This window comes from Nelumbo lutea, chromosome 3 (assembly GCF_056320005.1).
Source record: "Nelumbo lutea isolate HS-2025 chromosome 3, American lotus-T2T, whole genome shotgun sequence".
Classification (NCBI taxonomy): domain Eukaryota; kingdom Viridiplantae; phylum Streptophyta; class Magnoliopsida; order Proteales; family Nelumbonaceae; genus Nelumbo; species Nelumbo lutea.
The window spans coordinates 28,365,893-28,385,744 of record NC_142686.1 but is presented as its reverse complement, the minus strand read 5'-3'; the positions used below and the strand labels follow the sequence as shown (position 1 = coordinate 28,385,744).

Below are 19,852 nucleotides of genomic sequence, written 5' to 3'. Positions count from 1 at the left end.
TCTCTCTCTCTCTCTCTCTCTCGTCTCTCACTCTCCATGAATGATTACATGGTATCAGAGCAGATTTTTTGGGCTGTAAAAGACCTACGACCCCTCCTATTTTGAGCAAGGTTTCAGTTGAAAACAGCCCACTTGATGTATGGAACTGTTTGAGATTAGATGCAAACCAGAACAAAACAAACAAGAAATGAAGAGAAGAGAGAGCTGGCGGCAATGAGTGTTAGAGAGTAAGAGGTTCGAACATAACCCCTCTCTAACACTCTAAACATCTTATTAATAAGTTAATCTTTGACAAATTACAGAGAGGCCCTTGAGTGGGCAAGAAAATACAAAAACAGAACATTACAAAGTATGGGCCCAGAATAAGGCCCACAATAGAGAGAAACATAACATAACATGAAATGACAGTCTATGGGCCATTCGGCCCATCTTCTCTACAGTTTCCTTCTTTAAATTCTTGGATGTGGAAGACAGAGAATCTCTAGTAGGTTTTTTGGCGGAAACTGTAGCAGATTTTTGGTGGCACTTCTTGTGGTTTTTTTCCTTGGTCGTAATACCAAGGAAACCCTAGTCGGAGAAGGGCGATGTTGATAGAGACTCTCTTCCTTCTCTATTCGATGTTGTGAAGTTGATTTCATGTTGGTACCTTCATACAAGTGATGGACAGGTGTGTTCTTGTTTGTGTCTTCTTTGGCCAATGGTATGAAGGGCTTATTCCTTGTGTATATATATTTGCTTGGATGTTGGATTGTTAGACTGTATGAACTGCAGTCGGACTGATAGCAATGTTTGCCTTGGTTGTGTTGAACTGATTACCGGGCTGGTTTAATGACTGAACTATCTCAGAGTTGATTTCAACAGTGTCTTGTTCTCTTCCTCACATCCTAGAAGTAAATTCCTTGAGGGTTGGTTTTCTGTTTGTGGCTGCTGTGTAGTTGTGTGGTGTTTGGACTGGTTTTCAGCAATATCCTTTGGCGAGTTATGAATCAACCTCATCGAGGGTTACACCAACCCGCAACACAGCTGGTATGGAAAGTGAAAACATGATTTTTCCCATGCCAATTACCCCTTTAAATGGTCTGAACTACCTGGAGTGGGCTAAAAGCGTAAAACTCTATGTAACGGCAAGGGGTAAAGCTGGTTACATTAATGGAAGGGTGAAAGAACCCAAGGGTGAGACAGCTGAACATGATAGGTGGGACCAAGAAAACAGTATGGTGATGTCTTGGCTTCTCGCAGCCATGGAACCTGATGCGAAGAAGAACTTTATGTGGGAAGACACCGCTAGTGAGATATGGGAACAGGCCAAAACTACATATTCTGAGCAAAGGCATTATACCAAGGTTTACTAGTTACAAGCTGAATCTTCAACCTGTAAACAGGGAAACCGTAGTTTGTCTTCATATTATTCAGCCCTTACCTCCATATGGAAAGAATTGGATCATTATCAGGCTATAGAGTGGAAACATGATGATGATGCTAAGGCCTACAGGAAGCTGGTCTCTCAACAACACGTGTTTGCCTTCTTGTTGGGACTGAACCCTGCATATGAATCGTTGAGGGTTTAGATCCTAGGAAGCAAAGAGTTGCCTACGGTTCACAAGGTATACTCCCTTGTTCAATCGGAAGAAAGCAGGTGAAGTGTGATGGTTATAGCCGAGGGGGAGCAACAAGTTGCGGCTGCTTATGTCATCAATCGCATGCCCTCCAAAGTGCTGAACTACATGGCCCCTCATCAGTTATTGTACCCTCAGTCTCCTTTATTTTCTATTCCCATGAGTCTTTGGTTGTCGTGCCTTTGTCCATGATTTGTCTCCATTTTGAGGTAAGTTAGACCCTCGGTCCATTCCTTGTGTAAAGGGGTATCCCTCCTCTCAAAAAGGGTATCGGTGCTTTGATCCCATTAGTCGTAAGTTTTTTGTGTCTATGGATGTGTCATTCTTTGAGTCTGAGCCATTCTTCCATGCTTCTCCTCAGGGGGAGAGTAGTAGCGTGGAAGAGGAGAATCAGGTTCAGGTATCTCTTCCTTCTATTCCGGACCTTGCTCCCTTTCATGTCTTCCAACGTACAGGCCATAGAGATTAGCGATGTGATAGAGATGTGGAGCAGCCAAACACTGAGCAACTGACACCGTTAGACTCCTAGGAGGTAAGTCCACTCCCTAACCCTACTCCTATTGTAGATGACCTTGACATTCCTATTGTCAATGAAAGGGAGTCAGGTCATGCACTACCAAACACCCCATTACCCATTTTGTCTCCTATGGTCACATTTCCCCCTCATGCCGAGCCTTCCTATCTGTAGTTGATTGCATCCCTATTCCCAGAAATGTTGTAGAAGCCTTAAAATACCCTAAATTGACAGATGCCATGAAGGAGGAGATTAATGCTCTTCACAAAAATCAAACTTGGGAATTAGTGGATCTTCCAAAGGGGAAAGACCCCGTGGGGTGTAAATGGGTGTTCACGGTTAAGCTCAAGGCAGACGGAACAGTTGAAAGGTATAAAGCAAGATTAGTAGCTAAAGGGTACACACAAGTATACAGGGTTGACTGTGATGAGACTTTTGCTCCAGTAGCTAAGATGAACTCAATTAGGGTTCTCCTGCTCTTAGCTGCTAATTTTGATTGGGAATTGCATCAATTGGACATAAAGAATGCTTTTCTGAATGGTGACTTAGAGGAGGAAGTATACATGGTTCAACCCCTTGGATTCTGTGCCAAGGGAAGTGAAAATAAGGTGTGCAAGCTGCAAAAGTCTCTTTATGGCTTAAAACACTCCCAGAACCTGGTTCAGTAAGTTTCACATGGCGGTTCAACAGATGGGCTTCAAACAGTGTCAGTCTGATCATACACTCTTTGTGAAGAGATGCCAGGAATAGGTTGTTGTATTGATAGTGTATGTGGATGATATCATCATTACAGGAAGTTGGAGCTCAGAGATACAAAAATTGAAACAATTCCTTGCATCTAAATTTGAAGTGAAAGATCTAGGTCCCCTGAAGTATTTCCTTGGGATTGAAGTTGCCTGCTCAGAAAAGGGTATCTTTATCTCTCAAAGGAAATACACACTTGATCTATTACAGGATACAGACAAATTAGGTGCAAGGCCGGCAGATACTCCCATGGATGTTGACCACAAGTTAGGTGACCATGTTGGTGAACCTTTGAAAGATGTGAAACAGTTCCAAAGGTTAGTGGAAAAGCTGATTTATTTGTCCATGACCCGTCCAGACATTGCCTATTCCGTTGGGGTCCTAAGCCAGTTCATGCACTCTCCTAAGAAACCACACATGGAGGCAGCGAAGAGTGTTCTTAGATACTTGAAGAAATATCCCAGAACAGGTCTACTATTCGGTAAACACAATCACCTAAAGGTGATTGTCCACAAGTGGGTATTGCACATTTGTGGGAGGAAATCTCGTGACCTAGAAGAGTAAGAAACAAAGTGTGGTAGCGAGGTCAAGCGCTGAAGTTGAATATAGAGCTATGGCACATGGGGTGGCTGAAGTCCTTTGGCTAAAGAATCTTCTAGGGGAGCTTGGAGTTGTTATTCATAGTCCTATGTCTCTTTACTGTGACAACAAGGCTGCAATAAACGTCGCTAGCAACCCTGTCCTACATGAGAGGACCAAGCACATTGAGGTGGACAAACATCGCTAGCAACCCTTATGTCAACTCCAAGGAACAACTTGGCTCTAGGGTGTGCCACCCGGGGCATACTTGTAATTTCTATTCTTTTTATTAAGTTAATATAAATAGAGAACTGGCAGCAGCCAGTAGTTCTTTTTTTCCTTCTCAATCGTATCTCCCTCTTCTTCTCTTTCTCTCTCTCTCTCGTCTCCCACTCTCCATGAATGATTACAATAAGGATGTTTTACCTATTGGGATGATTAGATTGTGGAGGGGGCAAATGGGCTTTGTGGGAAGAGTTTGATTTTAGTTGAGATTTCTGTTATTGTATGTTTTTGTTTTTTTGTTGTCCTTGGAGGTTGAGAGAGATGTTGTAAGAGATTTTTTTTTTTTTTCTAATGGCTGGTGATTTCTTATCACCATTTTGCACTCTTTTCTTAATAAATTTCCTTATTTATTTACTGCCAATTTTTTTTCTAGCTGTCTTGCTATTTTTGCCGAGATTCTAAAGGTGGACAAATAGTGGGCAAATTGGCTAGGGTAGATTTGATCAAAGTGATTCTTTTTCCCATAGAGATTAGCATCTCTTCCACATAGCTATCTTTTTAGCAATTCTTTCTACAATTGGTTTTCATAAGCTATCTGCTCCCAGGTTTCCTCCCAATGGCATACCAAGGTATTGTAGGGGCCAAATTTTCACCTCACAGCTTAGTGTTCCGACCATCAACTGAATGTCTTCCTCTCCCATGTTAACTCCTGCCACAAAACTCTTTTTCCAATTGACTTTTAACTTTGAGATCCTTTAGAAACTATTGATTAAGGCCCTATTTGGTGTGTCTTTCTATGCAGTCTGTTGGCTATTTACAAGCCCGACAGACCGCGATTTGGTCTCTTCCCGTTTGTTTTGCAGTAGATCTGGCTGTCAAAAGCCAACGCGCCAAAAAGATGCGAAAAGCCCAAAATGGGTGATTTTCGGGAAGCTCCAAATGGAGCTTTCGCATTTTTTTCTATTCGTCTTTGTGCGGAAAGACATGCCTTAACCAAACAGGCTTCAAGCTGCTCAAATCTTAATGTAAAGGCTCAATGCGTCTTTTGACTGTCAGAGTTACCAGAAGATCTTCCCAAAAAGACTTGACAAATGACCCTTAAAGCTTTTTAAATTTTTCATATTGAGTTCATCATAGTCCTAACAAAAAATGTTTATGTTGTTTGCAAATTGCAAGTGAGTCACAACAGCTTCATTTCTACCAATTCTCCAATCCTTGCCTTAGACCTCTTTTAGTTGGGAAAAAAAATCCTTAGCCACTCCATTTATCAGTACCAAGAAATGTGCCGAACTACTACAACCTTTGATCTACTTTCTCCATCTCTCTCCTAGGCCAATTTTTTCTAGTAGAACCAAAAGGAAGGATTAATCCACCATATCATAGGATTTCTTCAAGTCCAACTTGTAGATAAGGTTTTTCCCTCCCTGCTTTTCCTTTTTGCCGCACACTCATTTGCCACAAAAAATTGGTCCACTATTTGTCTCCCCTCTACAAAGGCTCCTTGATTTTGGGAGGTTACCAAAGCTAGAGTAGTCTTAATCTTTCTTGCCAAGACTTCAACAACGATTTTGTATAGGATCCCCACAAGGCTTTTAGGTCTACAGTCCTTTGGAGTTTTGGCCTCTTTCTTAGGCACTAGGGCTAGGAAGGTTGCATTTGCTCCTAGTGAAATTTCCCTTTTATGATGGAACTCAACAAAAACATCCATTGAATCATCTTTTATGATTTCCCAACAGTCTGCTAGAAAGCCATTTAGAAACTATATGGTGCTGGAGCTTTAGATCTTTCCATTGAGAAAATTGCTTCTTGAACTCTTCCACATTGAAACTTCTTTCTAAGAGGGCTAGTTGGGTTCCTGACACTCTAATCCAATCCAACTCCCCCACATTTAGGTTCCTTTCTCCTATGGAGGAAAATATTGACTTAAAATGACGCACAAAACTCTTGACAATTTCCTCCTCCAAAGTAACCTTCAATCTCAATGCTAGAGATCATGTTTTTTCTTCTCCCATTTGCCACTTAGTGTGAGAATTTTGTATTACCATCTCCCTCCAAAATCCATTTACATCTTGATTTTTGTCTCCAAGATATTTCTTCCTTCCTAAAAATCTTCTCTAGTTCCACTTTTAGACTCCATCTTTCTAATCTTTCCTTCTACACTGCACTCTCTTCAGGCCTCCTTTTGGTCTAACTCCTCAATCCTTTTAATAATTCTCTCCTTTGTTTCTTCTTGTCTTCTAAATTCTTTTTTATTCCATTCCTCGATTCTTTCTTTTAGTTCTTTAATTTTTTAGTGAATCCCACCCCCTCTATTCCTTACTTTGCTTCCACCTTCCACCCACCATTCTTTTATTTTTTCAATAAACTTTGGAACTTCCAACCATATATTTTCAAATCTAAAAGGTGTAGAGCCCCCAGGTTCTCTTAGTTTAGACACAAAGGACATTGGTTAAAGGTTATCCTAGGGAGTGCTTTCAAAACTAGGTTTTCCCACAACTCCTCCCAATCAATGGAGAAATGGAATCTATCCCATTTGGAGCACACTTGATTTTCTTGAAAATTGGACCAGGTAAAGGAAGCTTGCAGCAAGAGGGTTCTTTTAGCTCTAAGGAAACCATAAACACACATGCATATACTCGGTGGTTATAATTTGGTTTGGGTCATTTGTTTAACTTGTGTATCTTATAAAATTGAAGTTTTCACCCAAACACCAAGGTCCCTCCCACAAACCCCCAATTGCAGCTAGCTCCTCCTAGAAAAGTTCCCTGTCTTTATATGAGTTAGGGCCATACGTATTCGTTAAAACCCACTCTTTCATCACTCACTTTTATAGCTTTTATTGACACTGGAAATTGTCCAACCAATTCTTCTTGACATTCCACCTCCTCATTCTTCTACATCCGTATACAACCAGAAGCACCCCAGGATGGAGTAAAGGACAGCTCATCCCTCTACTATTCCAAATGCTCCTTATCCATCTTCTGTTCAATTCTGAAAGCTTTGTTTCTTGTAACATTAGAACATCTGCTCTCTCTTTTCTTAAAACATTCCTGGTAATTTTCCTCTTTTTTGCACTCCCTATACCCCTTCCTTTCCAGCAAAGAATCTTCGTAACACAGTTTGAACAAACCCAACCCTTTTCCTCCAACTACTGATCTCCTCTCTTTTTCTCCCTCTTGTGGTTATCAACCTATCTCCTCCCACATCCTTCCTGAGATAGACTTTCAGCTTAGTGGGCTCTTTTCCAAAGGTCTTTGGTTTCTGCTCCTTTTTGGGTGGATCACTGTTTTTTTGCCTTCTTTTTATTATTTAGATCAACTTCTCCTCTGTCTACCGAATCTAAAGTGATCCCCTGCACCTCCACTCTGTTCTCTTGCTCTTCCAAATCAACTAAGGTGGCTAAATTTCTTAGGATCAAGTCCATAATCTCCTTTTCCTCTAAATCCAAACCTCCACCTCCTCCTCCCTTTTTTGTCACATTCGGATCAATATCCGCAACAGGTGAGGTTTCAAAGATTGGATCTGCAAAGCCAAAAGGGGGTTAGCACATAGTAGGGGTGACAGGGGGACAGGGATAGGAATGACAACGGGGTAGGTGTTAGTATCAAGTATGTAGGGGTAATTTTGTCTTTGTGCTTGTGTTTAGGTGCTGATGTGCAAGTTTATGTTAGATTTAATGTCCCTAACTTAAGTAGGGGCATATGTGACTTTTCCACATTATTTTAGTAATATAAAATACATCTGGCCGAATGGGAGAGTGAACTTTTTCTCTCATTCAAACCAGAATCTGTTCTCCTTGTTTCTCCTCGCTCTTCTCCTTTCTCTCTTTCTTTCTTTCTTTCTTTCTCTCCTCTCTTCTCTCTCTCTTCCTTGACTGTTATCAGTCTAATGGGAAGACCGAACACCAACATGGTATCAGAGCTTAACTGAGCAAATTGGATCTGCCCAGAATTCTGTTATCTGCGCACCCAGCCTAGGGTTTTCTCTTATTTTCTTTGCCATCAGCTAGTGATAAGGGACAGGGCTGAAAGGGAGTGATTGCCCTCGTCCCTTGGAGGTTTCTATGCCTCCAGTTGTGGTGTTTGTGGTTGGTTGCTGCAGTTTCCAAGAAGCCCTCCCCTAATCGATGAAGAGAAGAGGGCTGATTCGTGTGGTGCAGTGGGTGTCGTGTGGTCTGATTTTCGGTGATCAGGTAAGAGGTTTTATGCATTTTTTTTGGGTGTAAATCAAATGAGAAGTCTATTTCAGACTGTATGGTGGGATTTCAGATTGTAGTGTGCTAGGCTTTGTGCACCCTTTAGTGTGATTCGAAGGGGGGGTGTTCCTCAAACAGTGTTGGGAAGTTTCAGGCAGTCGTGGAGTTGGGTTTGTGGTGTAAAGAGTACAATTTGCAGCAGTAGTAAGTGCTGAAATCAGGGTGTAGTGTGATCTAGTGTGTAGTTTGCCGAATTCAGCAATGAGAGACAACAGTGATAGCAAGACTAGTGTGATGGTCCCTACTAACTACCTGAATGTTCAAATGACCTCCATTAAGCTGAATAGAGACAATTATGTACCTTGGGCCAAATTTGTAGAAGTCTTTCTTAAGGCAAAGAAGAAGGTGAAGCACATAAGGGATGAAAAACCTTCCACCGATTCTCCTGAGTATGATGATTGGGAGCAGGTAGATGTACAGATCATCACATGGTTGTGGAATAGTATGGAACCCAAGATTAGTGTAAATTTCATGTTTCTTGATACTGCCAAAGAAGTGTGGGACCATGCTAAGAATTTGTATTCGGGTTAAGACAACACAACCAGAGTATATTAGTTGTACCAGGAATACTTTAATCTACAACAGGGTAATAAGATTCTTGAAGAGTACTATGCTAGTATGAGAAACATTCATAATGAATTGAATGTTTATCACCCCCTCACTTCTGATGTCCAAATTCAGCAACAACAAAGAGAACAACTTGATGCGACTCGGTTTTTGGTGGGGCTGAAATCTGAATATGAACCAGTGCGGACTCAGATACTAGGAGGGTCAGCTCTCCCTTCCTTAGAAGAGGTGTTTGCTGGACTCAGGAGGATTTCCATTGGATCTACCGAGAACCCTAATATTTTTGATAGATCAGCCCTAGCAGTATCCAGAGGCCGTGGTGTTAGAGGTGGAGCTCGGGGAGCCTAGTCTGGCCATAGTGGTAGTAGTGGACCGGCATTTGGCCGGAGTGGTGGTAGTGGACTTACATATAACCGTGGTGGTGGTCGTACTGGAGGTCGAGATTCAGGGGGAGCCTGTGGCAGAGGACGTAGTTCAGGTCCAAGGAGGTGTACACACTATGGTATGGATGGACATACCATCAATTATTGCTATGACTTGCATGGTCCACCTTCAACTTGGGCCAATCATGTCGTGACCAGTGACAGTAGCTTTGGACAGGAGAGCCATTTAGCCGATCAGGTAACTCTTACATCCATAGATGTTGGGAAGGAGAAGATGAGTATTCCCCGTGATGAGTATTAGAGGTTAGTACAGGCCACATCTTAGCAGAACACGGCCACTCTCGCATACTCAGGTACGGCTTGTCTGGCATCCACACCCCATCCCTGGATTATTGGTTCTGGAGCCTTCGATCACATGACTGGAACTCCAGGTGTGTTTTCTTCCCTCTCTCATTGCTCAACATCACAATCTGTTACCCTTGCTAATGGTTCCACATCCTCCATTTGTGGTGTTGGTAATGTTGACCTAGACCCTGTATCCCTATCCTCAATTTTGTATGTCCCTAAATTACCTTTTAATCTTATGTCTGTTAGTAAGTTGACCAAGTCTCTTAATTGCTCCATTACCTTTTACCCCTCTTCGTGTGTTTTTCAGGATCTCAAGACGGGGATGAATATTGGTGGAGGGCATGAAGCTGGTGGATTGTATTATTTTTATGGTGGTGGAAGTACGTCAACAACTCTCCAATTGTCCCTCTCTCCAGTGGCACTGTCGATTTTGTCATCCTTCATTGAAAGTTTTGAAGTCTTTGGTTCCTTCATTGAGTCATCTTTCTGTTTTGGATTGTGAGCCGTGTCAGTTGGGGAGACATCATCGTGTTCCCTTTAGTCCTAGAGTTGATAATCGTGTATCGAGTCCTTTTTCTTTGGTTCATTAAGATGTTTGGGGTCCTTATAAAGTGATGTCATACAATGGATATAAATATTGTCATTTTTGTTGATGATTATTCAAGGATGACGTGGCTCTATTTAATGAAAGAAAGAAGTGAACTGCTTACTATTTTCCAAAAGTTTTATGTTGAGATTCGCAACCAATTTGGTGTTCACATTCAAATTTTTCATTCTGATAATAGTCGTGAATATCTCTCTTCATCATTTCAGGACTACCTAGACCAACATGGCATTATTTATCAGACTTCATGTACCTACACCCCACAACAAAACGGGGTGGGCTGAGAGGAAGAATCGTCACCTCTTGGAAACAGCTTGGTCCCTCATGCATCACATGAATGTCCCAAATCCTTTTGGAGTGATGCAATGCTTACTTCCTACTTCTTGGTTAACCGGATGCCCACGTCCATCCTTGATGGTCATTCCCCATTCACCACACAGTTTCCTACCTTGTCTCATTTTCCTCTCTCTCCTCAAGTTTTTGGATGTGTTTGTTTTGTTCATAATCTGGGGCCAGGAATGGACAAGTTAGATGCACGGTCTATTAAGTGCATCTTCCTTGGTTATTCCAGGACTCAGTAAGGGTATAAGTGTTATCACCCTAGCTCTCAACCTTCCTTTGTATGTGTTGATGTTACTTTCTTTGAGTCTACTCCATTCTTCTTGGGGTCCAGTGATGTTTCTTCCTCCTCATCACCTCCTCCCCTTCCTCTTCCAGTTGTGGACTCTATTCCTCTTGTTTCCGCAGTGACCAAGTCTTTGCCTCCGGTGCCACCACCTGTTGAACGACCACCAATCCATCATGTGTATACATATCGCCCACATGTACCGGCACCTCCTCCAGCTTCATCATCGTCGACAGATCCGGTAGTTGTTACCACACCAGCCTTGACCCCAGTATCTGATCTTGATCTTCCCATTGCCTTGCGGAAAGGTAAGCGCAATTGTACCCTTCATCCTATTTCTAATTATGTTTCACTAACTCACCTTCCCACTTCCCATTGCCAGTTTATCTCTTTGTTATCCTTTGTTGTTATATCTAAGGATGTCCAGGAAGCTCTTGCCTCTCCCGGATGGTGTCGTGCGATGGAAGAACTCTCAACTCTGGCTCATAATCATACATGGGAATTCACCACTCTTCCTCCTGGTAAGCAAGTTGTCGGCTATAAGTGGGTTTATACGGTTAAGTACTTACCTGATGGTAGTGTAGAGTGGCTGAAAGCTAGATTGGTTGCCAAAGGGTATTCCCAAACCTATGGTATTGATTACACAGAGACTTTCTCCCCGGTTGCTAAGATTGGTTCAGTCCGTGTTGTGATTTCTCTTGATGCGATGTATGATTGGCCCCTCTATCAACTTGATATCAAGAATGCCTTCTTGCATGGTGATCTGCTCGAAGAGGTCTATATTGGAGCAACCACCAGGGTTTGTTGCTCAAGGGGAGGATGGTAAGGTGTGCCGGCTATTGAAGGCCATGTATGGGTTTAAACAGTCTCCTCGAGCATGGTTTGGTAGATTTAGTGAGGTAGTAAAGAAGCTTGGTATGAAACAGTGCCAAGTTGACCATTCTGTCTTTAGTCATGGCTCTCAGGCAGGGAAGATCCTATTAGTGGTGTATGTAGATGATATTGCCATTACTGAGAATGATAAATGGGCATTGGCAGGTTGAAAATCTTTCTACAAGATCATTTTCAGACAAAGGACCTTGGTAAATTGAAGTATTTCTTGGGGATAGAAGTAGCAAGGTCCAAGCATGGTATTAACTTGTGTCAGAGGAAATATGCTCTTGATTTGCTTGAAGAAACAGGTTTGTTAGGTTTTAAACCAGCTGAAACTCCTATGGAAACAAACACTAAGCTGAGCAGTGATATGGGTGTAGTGTTTGAAGACCTTGGCAGATACCGGCGACTAGTAGGAGCTGAACTACCTAACCATCACTCGGCCAGACATTTCATTTGCAGTTAGTGTGGTAAGCCAGTTCATGTAGAAACCTCTGGTTCCACATTGAGATGCGGTTCTAAGGATTGTGAGGTATTTAAAGGGAGCTCCTGGTCACGGTTTGATATACAGAAGTGGTAGAAAACTTAAATAGAAGGATATACTGATGCTGATTGTGTTAGACAATGTATGCCCTTACCTCCAATCAGAATGATGTACATTATGACATTTAATGTAAATGAATAAAGTACATATTCGATTCATGTTATTATGGTGTGTTTCTGTGTAATACCCTTAAACCGGACACATATGAGACTCGTGTTAGTTTAGAATCTTCACAGCCGTTGGATAGATCTGGGGAGATTTATCTTGCCAAGGCTGACACTGATGTGCCGCCAAGTTGGTTGGGGTGGCTTGTCTCAGCTGCTAGGGTGAGACCTGAGGTACATGCAGTGAGTTTTCTTGAAACCCTGAACCAGACCAGAATTCCAGTATTGCCTTGGACCTTGGAGATAGATGGGCAAAACTGGAATGCTACACCTAACCCCTAGACTCAATTATGATACTACACTAGGTGTCGGATTGGGTTGTCTTTGATATGCCAATCAGTGAGATCCTTAGAGGGGGTCAAAACTTGGGTATGTTGAGACAGTCCGAGAATTCATCTGAGTGGGTGATCATAGTGATAGGATCAGTCCCTTTGTCGGACAAGGTGAATGATCGTATATATATATATTATGGTTTCAAAATGTTTGCAAAATGTTTTAATTCCCGGGATCCATGTGAATAGGGAGTGCAACATTGTACGTTGTAGTTGAAAGAGATGTCTTCTCTTGTCGGGCAGTGTTTGATCATTATGGGCTGAAAGGTTAAGTGTAAAACCATTGAGGGTAATACCTGATGGGCTAATCTTGCATCTGTCCACAGTCCTTGGGTTTTTATAAGGTGGCTTGACCCAATGACCATTTAGTGTAAATGTTGGGCCCATTAAGAGCCCATGGTGATGGACTCAGGGGTTCATTGTTTCCTACAATGAATTCGGCCAGGCCTTGTAACAGAGGCTGGGTTGAACCCATGTGGCTGATGTGTAGATCAATGTTTGGGTCCCATGCCATACAAGGATAACCAACTGGGCAGCAGTTAGGAGGCTAAGTGAGCAGATGGGCTTAATGGGCTTAAAGCCCAATTCGAATTGGCTTAATGAGATTAATTAAAAGAGGGCGGTTCTGGGATTTAGATCAGCAGATAGGATAAGGGATTGTCCCTATCCACTTAGAGAGTCCAGGTCCAAATAAAGATTTGGATCAGGAAACTCCTAATTAGATTAGGAGGGCTGATCTTTATCTGCAGATAAGATAAGGGATTATCCTTATCTCTTAAAGAGAGTCCAAATCCAAATACAAGATTTGGATTAGGAAACTCCTAATGGGATTAGGAGAACCTCCTTTAAGGCTATAAATAGGAGAGCAGGGCGAACCCTTAGAGGAGAACAGAAATCATCTAACAGACAGTTGATTTCCAGAGAGAGACAACACAGTTTGATTGCACTATCTTCTTCTTTCCTGCTCTTGTCGCCCCTGTCAGTTCGATCTCCACCTGTGGGAGTGATCAAGAAAGGTTCTTGATATTACTTTTTGGTAGAAAAGGTAATTTGAAGTTGTGTTCACCAGCCCTCCATCACATTCTTGCTAAAGAGCCATCCTGTTGATTCTGCTCCACCTCACACTGTGTCATTTTCAGTGGGAGCAATCTTTGATTTTCTCCTTGGACGTGAACACCTTCGTTGGGAGTTACTGTTACTCTGTATCAAGTATATCCCTCTCCTACCTTTTGGTTTCAGATCTGGTCCGGTTTGGTTTCAAGATTGATCATTGAAAATGCAGTTTTCTAAAATAGGGAATGTGATTCCCACATGGGAGAGAAATTTTTGAAAATTTTCCCAACTTTCCTGCAGGGTCCAGCCATCCATACGATGAATCTCTTATCCCTTCAAATTGGGCTGGTTCTGTATCTGATAGGAGATTACCACAGGCTATTGCACTTTTCTTTGGGGTAATCTGGTGACATGGAAAAGCAAGAAGCAGACAGTTGTGGCAAGAAGCAGTGCATAGGCAGAATATAGAGGTATGGCACATACTACTTGTGAATTAGTGTGGCTAAGGAACCTTTTACAGGAGATGGGATACACTGTTGATACTCTAATGAAGCTCTTACTGTGACAATCAAGTTGCAGTTCACATTTTCTCTAATCCGGTGTTTCATGAGAGAACCAAACACATAGAGGTTGACTGTCACTTTGTTAGAGAGAAGGTGCTAAGTGGAGTGATAGACACCGCATATGTCAACACAGGGAACTAGTGGGCAGATTTGTTTACCAAAAGGTTTAGTCGAGAGAGAGTGGACTACATATGTAACAAGTTGGGATTATATGATATATACTCTTCAGCTTGAGGGGGAGTGTTAGTGTCAAGTATGTAGGGGTAATTTTGTCTTTGTGCTTGTGTTTAGGTGCTGATGTGTAAGTTTATGTTAGATTTAATGTCCCTAACTTAAGTAGGGGCATATGTGACTTTTCCACATTATTTTAGTAATATAAAATACATCTGGCTGAATGGGAGAGTGAACTTTTTCTCATTCGAACCATAATCTTTTCTCCTTGTTTCTCCTCTGCTCTTCTCCTTTCTCTCTCTCTCCGCTCTTCTCTTTCTCTTCCTTGACTCTTATCAGTCTAACAGGCAGACCGGACACTAACAGTTCGGGGTGGGGATCATATTCCCCGTCCCCGACCCCGACCCCGATTATGAAGTTAATCCCCAACCCTGTCCCCGATCCTTGCCAGGGATAAAATTTGTCCTCCATCCCCAATCCCCGATGGGGATAGGTTTCCCGTGGGAACCTGAATCCTCGATTTCTTTTAGATAACAATATTTACCTGAATCCTCGACCCAACCCCATCAGGTCAGGGTAGTCGGGTCCCCGCCGGGGATGGGGAAAATTGCCATCCCTAGACAAGGAGAGGAAAAAAGTGGGGAAGAGGCTCCCTGAGCCAGGTGAAAACCTTCCTTCCCAGAGGCAGACTTTGAAGGGCTGAGTTCTTTTCAGCAACAACCTGTACAGCTGAAAGGATCTGTTCCTCAACTGAACCTAAGTTAAGCTCATTTTGGAGATCCAAACCCCAGTTACAGACACCCTGTGTTTGTGCTTGATTTGTTCCTACATCCTCTTTGCTCTGGAGTTCCTCTATAGATCCCCACAAACCACAGCTGAATCTCCCATTCCTACTCTAGTTCCAGAACCTTGGTACCTGAGTCTTCTCCAAATAATTAGTTCAGTTCCCAATTCATAGCCAAGGAATTTAGAACTATGTTAATTTGGAATCAGAAGTCAGTAAATAATCTGGTGGTTGCATTGTTTGTTTGGATAAGGAATTTAGAACTTCGTTAATTTGGAATCAAAGTCGGTAAATAATCTGGTGGTTGCCTGGGTGCATATGCTAAAGCTTTTTAAGAGACAGTAGGTAATCCCGAAGGATCTAACAACTTATATCTTCTTGGCCATGAGCTGGACTCAGCACAAGGGGGAGTTATCATGTGCATGTTGGCTCCTCTTTCACTATGTTGGGGTATCTGGCATGAGTGAAACAACAGAGTTTTCAACAGTTGAGTCCCAAGAGAAGTGGTTATTGCCAACATTGAAAGATTTCTAATCTTTGGTCTAAAGCCCATAAGGAGTCTATAGGTTTGAACTTTTAAGTGCCGGCGTTTCTGTAATCTTTGGCAAAGCATTATTTTGACACAGATTTCATTATATAAACAGTACATAAAGACGGGAACAGCTCTACTTTTTCTAAAGCTTTCTCTGTTTTGAGGGATCCTCTGCTTTTTATAAATTCATGTACTGCGAGTTTTTTACATGTTTTTGCAAGATATAAGTATTGGAAATGATATCTGTAATTGTGTTCTGGTTCTCAAGAAATGGGTGTCATCCTGTTTCCCAGATCTGAATCCATGTCCATACCCATATCCGTTTTGGGGCTTCTTAGTTCACAAATATGTTAGTGGATTGAAACTTGCAAATCCGTATGATATAGGACTTGTCTTTGCAATCATGCTGGCCTTATATTTATTGTCATTATAAAACTAGTATGGTACTAGTTACGTGATTATTTTGTTGTATCATATGATGCATTTGTAGATGCTATCTAGAGGATCTGAACATGGGAGCCAGGAAATCAAACTTAGGTGGTGTTTTGTAGCATCTATTTGACCTCTAATCATGGAAAAAGTTGCTTTCCACTGATTTGAGTGTAGTTTGGTAATACCTCTGAATGCAAGCACTGAAGGGTGAAAATGTCCCTGTAAGCTTCAGCAGTCATGCTACCTCCAAACATGGTTCAAGGAAGTAAATGATATTTCTTAGACAAAAAATGCCCCTTAAACATTTTATAATCCCACATTACCCTCTTTTTTAACATTACTTGAACTCTACCATTTGTTAATTTCATATTGGTAGTTTAAAATAAGGGATTTTAAAAAGTTTTAAATAAATTCGTTTGCATCATAAAGATGAACATGCTATCAAAAAGAACACTTTTAGATGCTGTAATACCTTGATATGTGGTGCTTTGTGCAAAATATGCAGGTCTCCACAGTTGTCCACTATTCCAACATTGAAAGTTTAGGATACGAGTTTTTCCCCCCTCTTGTGATACCATGTTTAGGAATGCTGAGTGCTGAGGTTTTTTTGTTGAGCTTCAAATTGAAGCCTATTAATTATCCATTTTGTGCCTAGTGTGCACAAAGAAGGATCTGTTGGTTTCAAGTCTATATTATGAAACTAAAGGTTTTATAGAATCTTTACAATTCTGCAAGTTGTGTGCCATTGTGGGCACAGCAAGATCTGTTAGTTTTGAGGTGTCTTGTAAATCTCAGTTACTGGAAGTCGGTTTTCTGAAACTAAGGTGCTTGGTGCCTTGTGTATATAATACTAAATTATGGGGCTTTAATAATACTTGGTCTAGGTATGTACCGAAAAATACTTGGGTTTCATTGTTGAAATTAAAAAAAAAAAAAGAAAAACTCGTGTTAATAAGAAAAAGAAATATCATGTTAGTCTTCAAGAAGTTTTCTTTAAAATTGGAACTCTACTACATTTTGACATTTACTTTTGCTTTGCTAATCTACTTATTTTTGTTTGTTTAGAATGTAAAGGCATATTTAAGAAGAGGAACAGCACGGGAGATGCTTGGTTATTATAAGGAGGCCATTGAAGGTAAGTCTACTATCTTAAAACTTGTTCTACTATTTGATGCTATGCATAGGTTCTCACGCATAGATGCATTATATGTTTGGTATTAAGCAGTAGGAGGATAATAATGTACGAAGTGAATGCATGATAATTTGTAGAGTTCTAGGTGTCTATAGTAGATCCATTATATAGGAAGAACTGGATTCCAAAGGGCTTTGTCTGCATGGAGCAAAATGCTTCTTGAGTGTTTCCCTCTGACTATCTAATTAAATGATTAAATTCATATGATGATACGTTTGTTCTTTACAGATTTCAAATATGCACTAGTTCTGGAGCCTACCAATAAGAGAGCAGCCATTTCTGCTGAAAGATTGAGAAAGTTGTTTCAGTAAATACTTGAAGTTGTTCTAGAAAGAAGTTTCTGAGATGGAAGTTTTGTTTTCAATGCCCACTTGTTTACCAATCAGGCTTTGAACAGCTTCAATTACAACCTCTCAAGAAACCCTATCAAGAGCCTCATGAAAGATTTTGTTCTATGTCGATCCAAGCGATCTTCGAGGGCATTACATGTATTTGCGATGACTATTAAAACTAGTTTCTTATTGTTTCTGGGGTTTGTAAGTATTATGCAATTTTGTTTTCTTCTCAGTGTTTTTACTTTGCAAGTGTAATTCAAGCATTCAACGAGTTTTTGAGCTTTTTGATTCAAGTAGCTGTACTCCGAGTCTCATTTGGGTACTGTAGCATTGGCGGCAGATGATGACGTATCTTGAGTGCCTCTTCTCCAAACCCACTTCGAGATGACATTTATTTTAAAAGTTTTTTTCCTGATGCAAAATTTCAAGCTTTTTTCCAAATGGGCTATTGGGCTTGTCTAATTGTACAGTTTTGACCAATTGACCAATTAAATCGTCGCCGTGAATTTTGATGAATACCACCTGTTGATTGGGTACAAGTTCTTCTAGTATGATAGTGGAACTTATCGTATCATAACACTCCTTGCTCTATTCCAAAAAAATGTCCATCCCCACCTCACCGTATGATGTGTATTGTTTTGTGGTGGGGGGGGGGGTCACTGATGTTTTTAGGAGACATTCCCCTATTTGAGGGAATGACCATTCCCTACCCCTCCCTTGGGAATGAAATTCTATTCTTGCTTATTCTAATTCTCATTCTCATTTTTGTTTGAACCAAACAGACTATAAAAATAGATCATTTCGATTTTGATTCTGATTCGAATTTCAAATTGTAATCCAAACAGATCCTTAGTGATTTTGATTGCTTTATAAAATAATTTATTACCTGTTATCTCAATTGATAAGAGGTCAAAATGAAAACATAATAATAGAAGGCCTTTTTATGGTCCACCTCAGAATTCATTTATTAATTTCCTCAATGTATTTATCCCCACCCCCTTGGGAATCTTCCCTCTGACATTGACCTGAACCGTTCCATTGCATTATACCCTAAAAAGGGAGTTCCATTTGTTTGGAACTTGGAACTCTCGATTATCATTACCTTGAACCTTGGTTATCTCAAGCTGCACACTCTATCTTTGTCTTCCATGTCTATTCCTATGAACAAAAGCTAATTGCCTTACGTATCTGTTCACATTCCCGGATCTGTTGCTGCTCAGTGCTCAGTGCTCACAACTTGCTACGTAATTAATATCAAGTGAATATGTCAATGTTCTGTACACTGGCATATAAGCTTGATGTGCATGAAATGTTGGCGTGTTCACTCGTGATTGATTATGGAACAACTGATACGCAGCTGTGCGAGCAGCAGATCCTGAACATATGATTTTATTGAACCCATCCAGAAGCATTTCAACTTACCAGCCAATGGATCATCCTAGGATTGTTTCATGTTTTATGACATAAACGGGTCAATGTCTAGTCTGACTTATCAGGCCGAAAGCTTTATCTTTTTTGCAATTGTTCTCAGTGAGCCAAGGGGATTGTCACTTAGCTTGTAAATTGAATAACATAATGTTCATTCGGCTATACCTCGAAAGCTTGAAATTGGAACTTGGATTGATCAAAGTGTTGTATAGACTTGGGCTGTATATAAAATGAGAGAGAGAGAGAGAGAGGATGGCTTTGAACCTAGGGTCTGGCCTGGCTGATAGGCCCAAGTGGGGCAATTAATCAAATGTGTGCCACAGTGCCAGTGCTGCTAGACCATGCTTCAAATACAATTTCTCCTAAAGTTGAATTCCTGCCCGTGCGCACCTACTTCTATAGAGTTTGACATAAAAAAATAAAAATAAAAAAGGTTATAATATATGGCTTCAATCTTGAAACCGGGACACGGAATCTGGGTTTGAGGCTTTGTCCTTGCCATGGTCTAGCGGCAAGGAACAGGAAATGGTGTAAGAAACTTTCAAGTATAAAAAATAGTGGACCTATACAGTAATCTTTGGTTGGATGAAAACAGTTACTTCGGTTGTTGGTAAGGACAAAAATGAGATCATGGCTTTCTACCTTGTGGAAAACCAATCTCTATAAAAGAGGCAATAAGGAAGGCTTGATTTCATAGAACTCTTTTAACGCAAGTGCGTCTAAAGTATTCCAGCCCATAACCTTGATTTCCAAACTTGTTTATGGATTGTGATCAAACATTATAAAATTTTACAAAGGTAATTTTTCACAAGTAATCCCTTTACCTTAATAAGTATTTTCCTTGGCCCAAATATCTGTTGGTGATCCAAACACAGCGTAACTAGGGGTCCTTTTTCCAAATTGAACAGGTTCTTTGGTTTTTCGTTTATATATAATAAATATAACTACTATATATATATATATATATATAGGTAAAAAGGAATGCATGC

General features: G+C 40.9%; 1 protein-coding gene across 1 annotated transcript in view; it reads left to right on the top strand.

Annotated features, from left to right (window-relative positions):
* LOC148863879 (translocon at the outer membrane of chloroplasts 64-like) overlaps positions 1 to 17,728 on the top strand; it is a 91,288-nt gene extending 73,560 nt beyond the window's left edge. The window contains exons 12-13 of the mRNA XM_088976022.1: positions 16,974 to 17,043; positions 17,329 to 17,728. Coding sequence (XP_088832148.1) covers positions 16,974 to 17,043; positions 17,329 to 17,411 — 153 coding nt within the window. The 3' untranslated portion in view covers positions 17,412 to 17,728. The remainder of the gene's footprint in view (positions 1 to 16,973; positions 17,044 to 17,328) is intronic.
* The last annotated feature ends 2,124 nt before the right edge of the window (positions 17,729 to 19,852 follow it).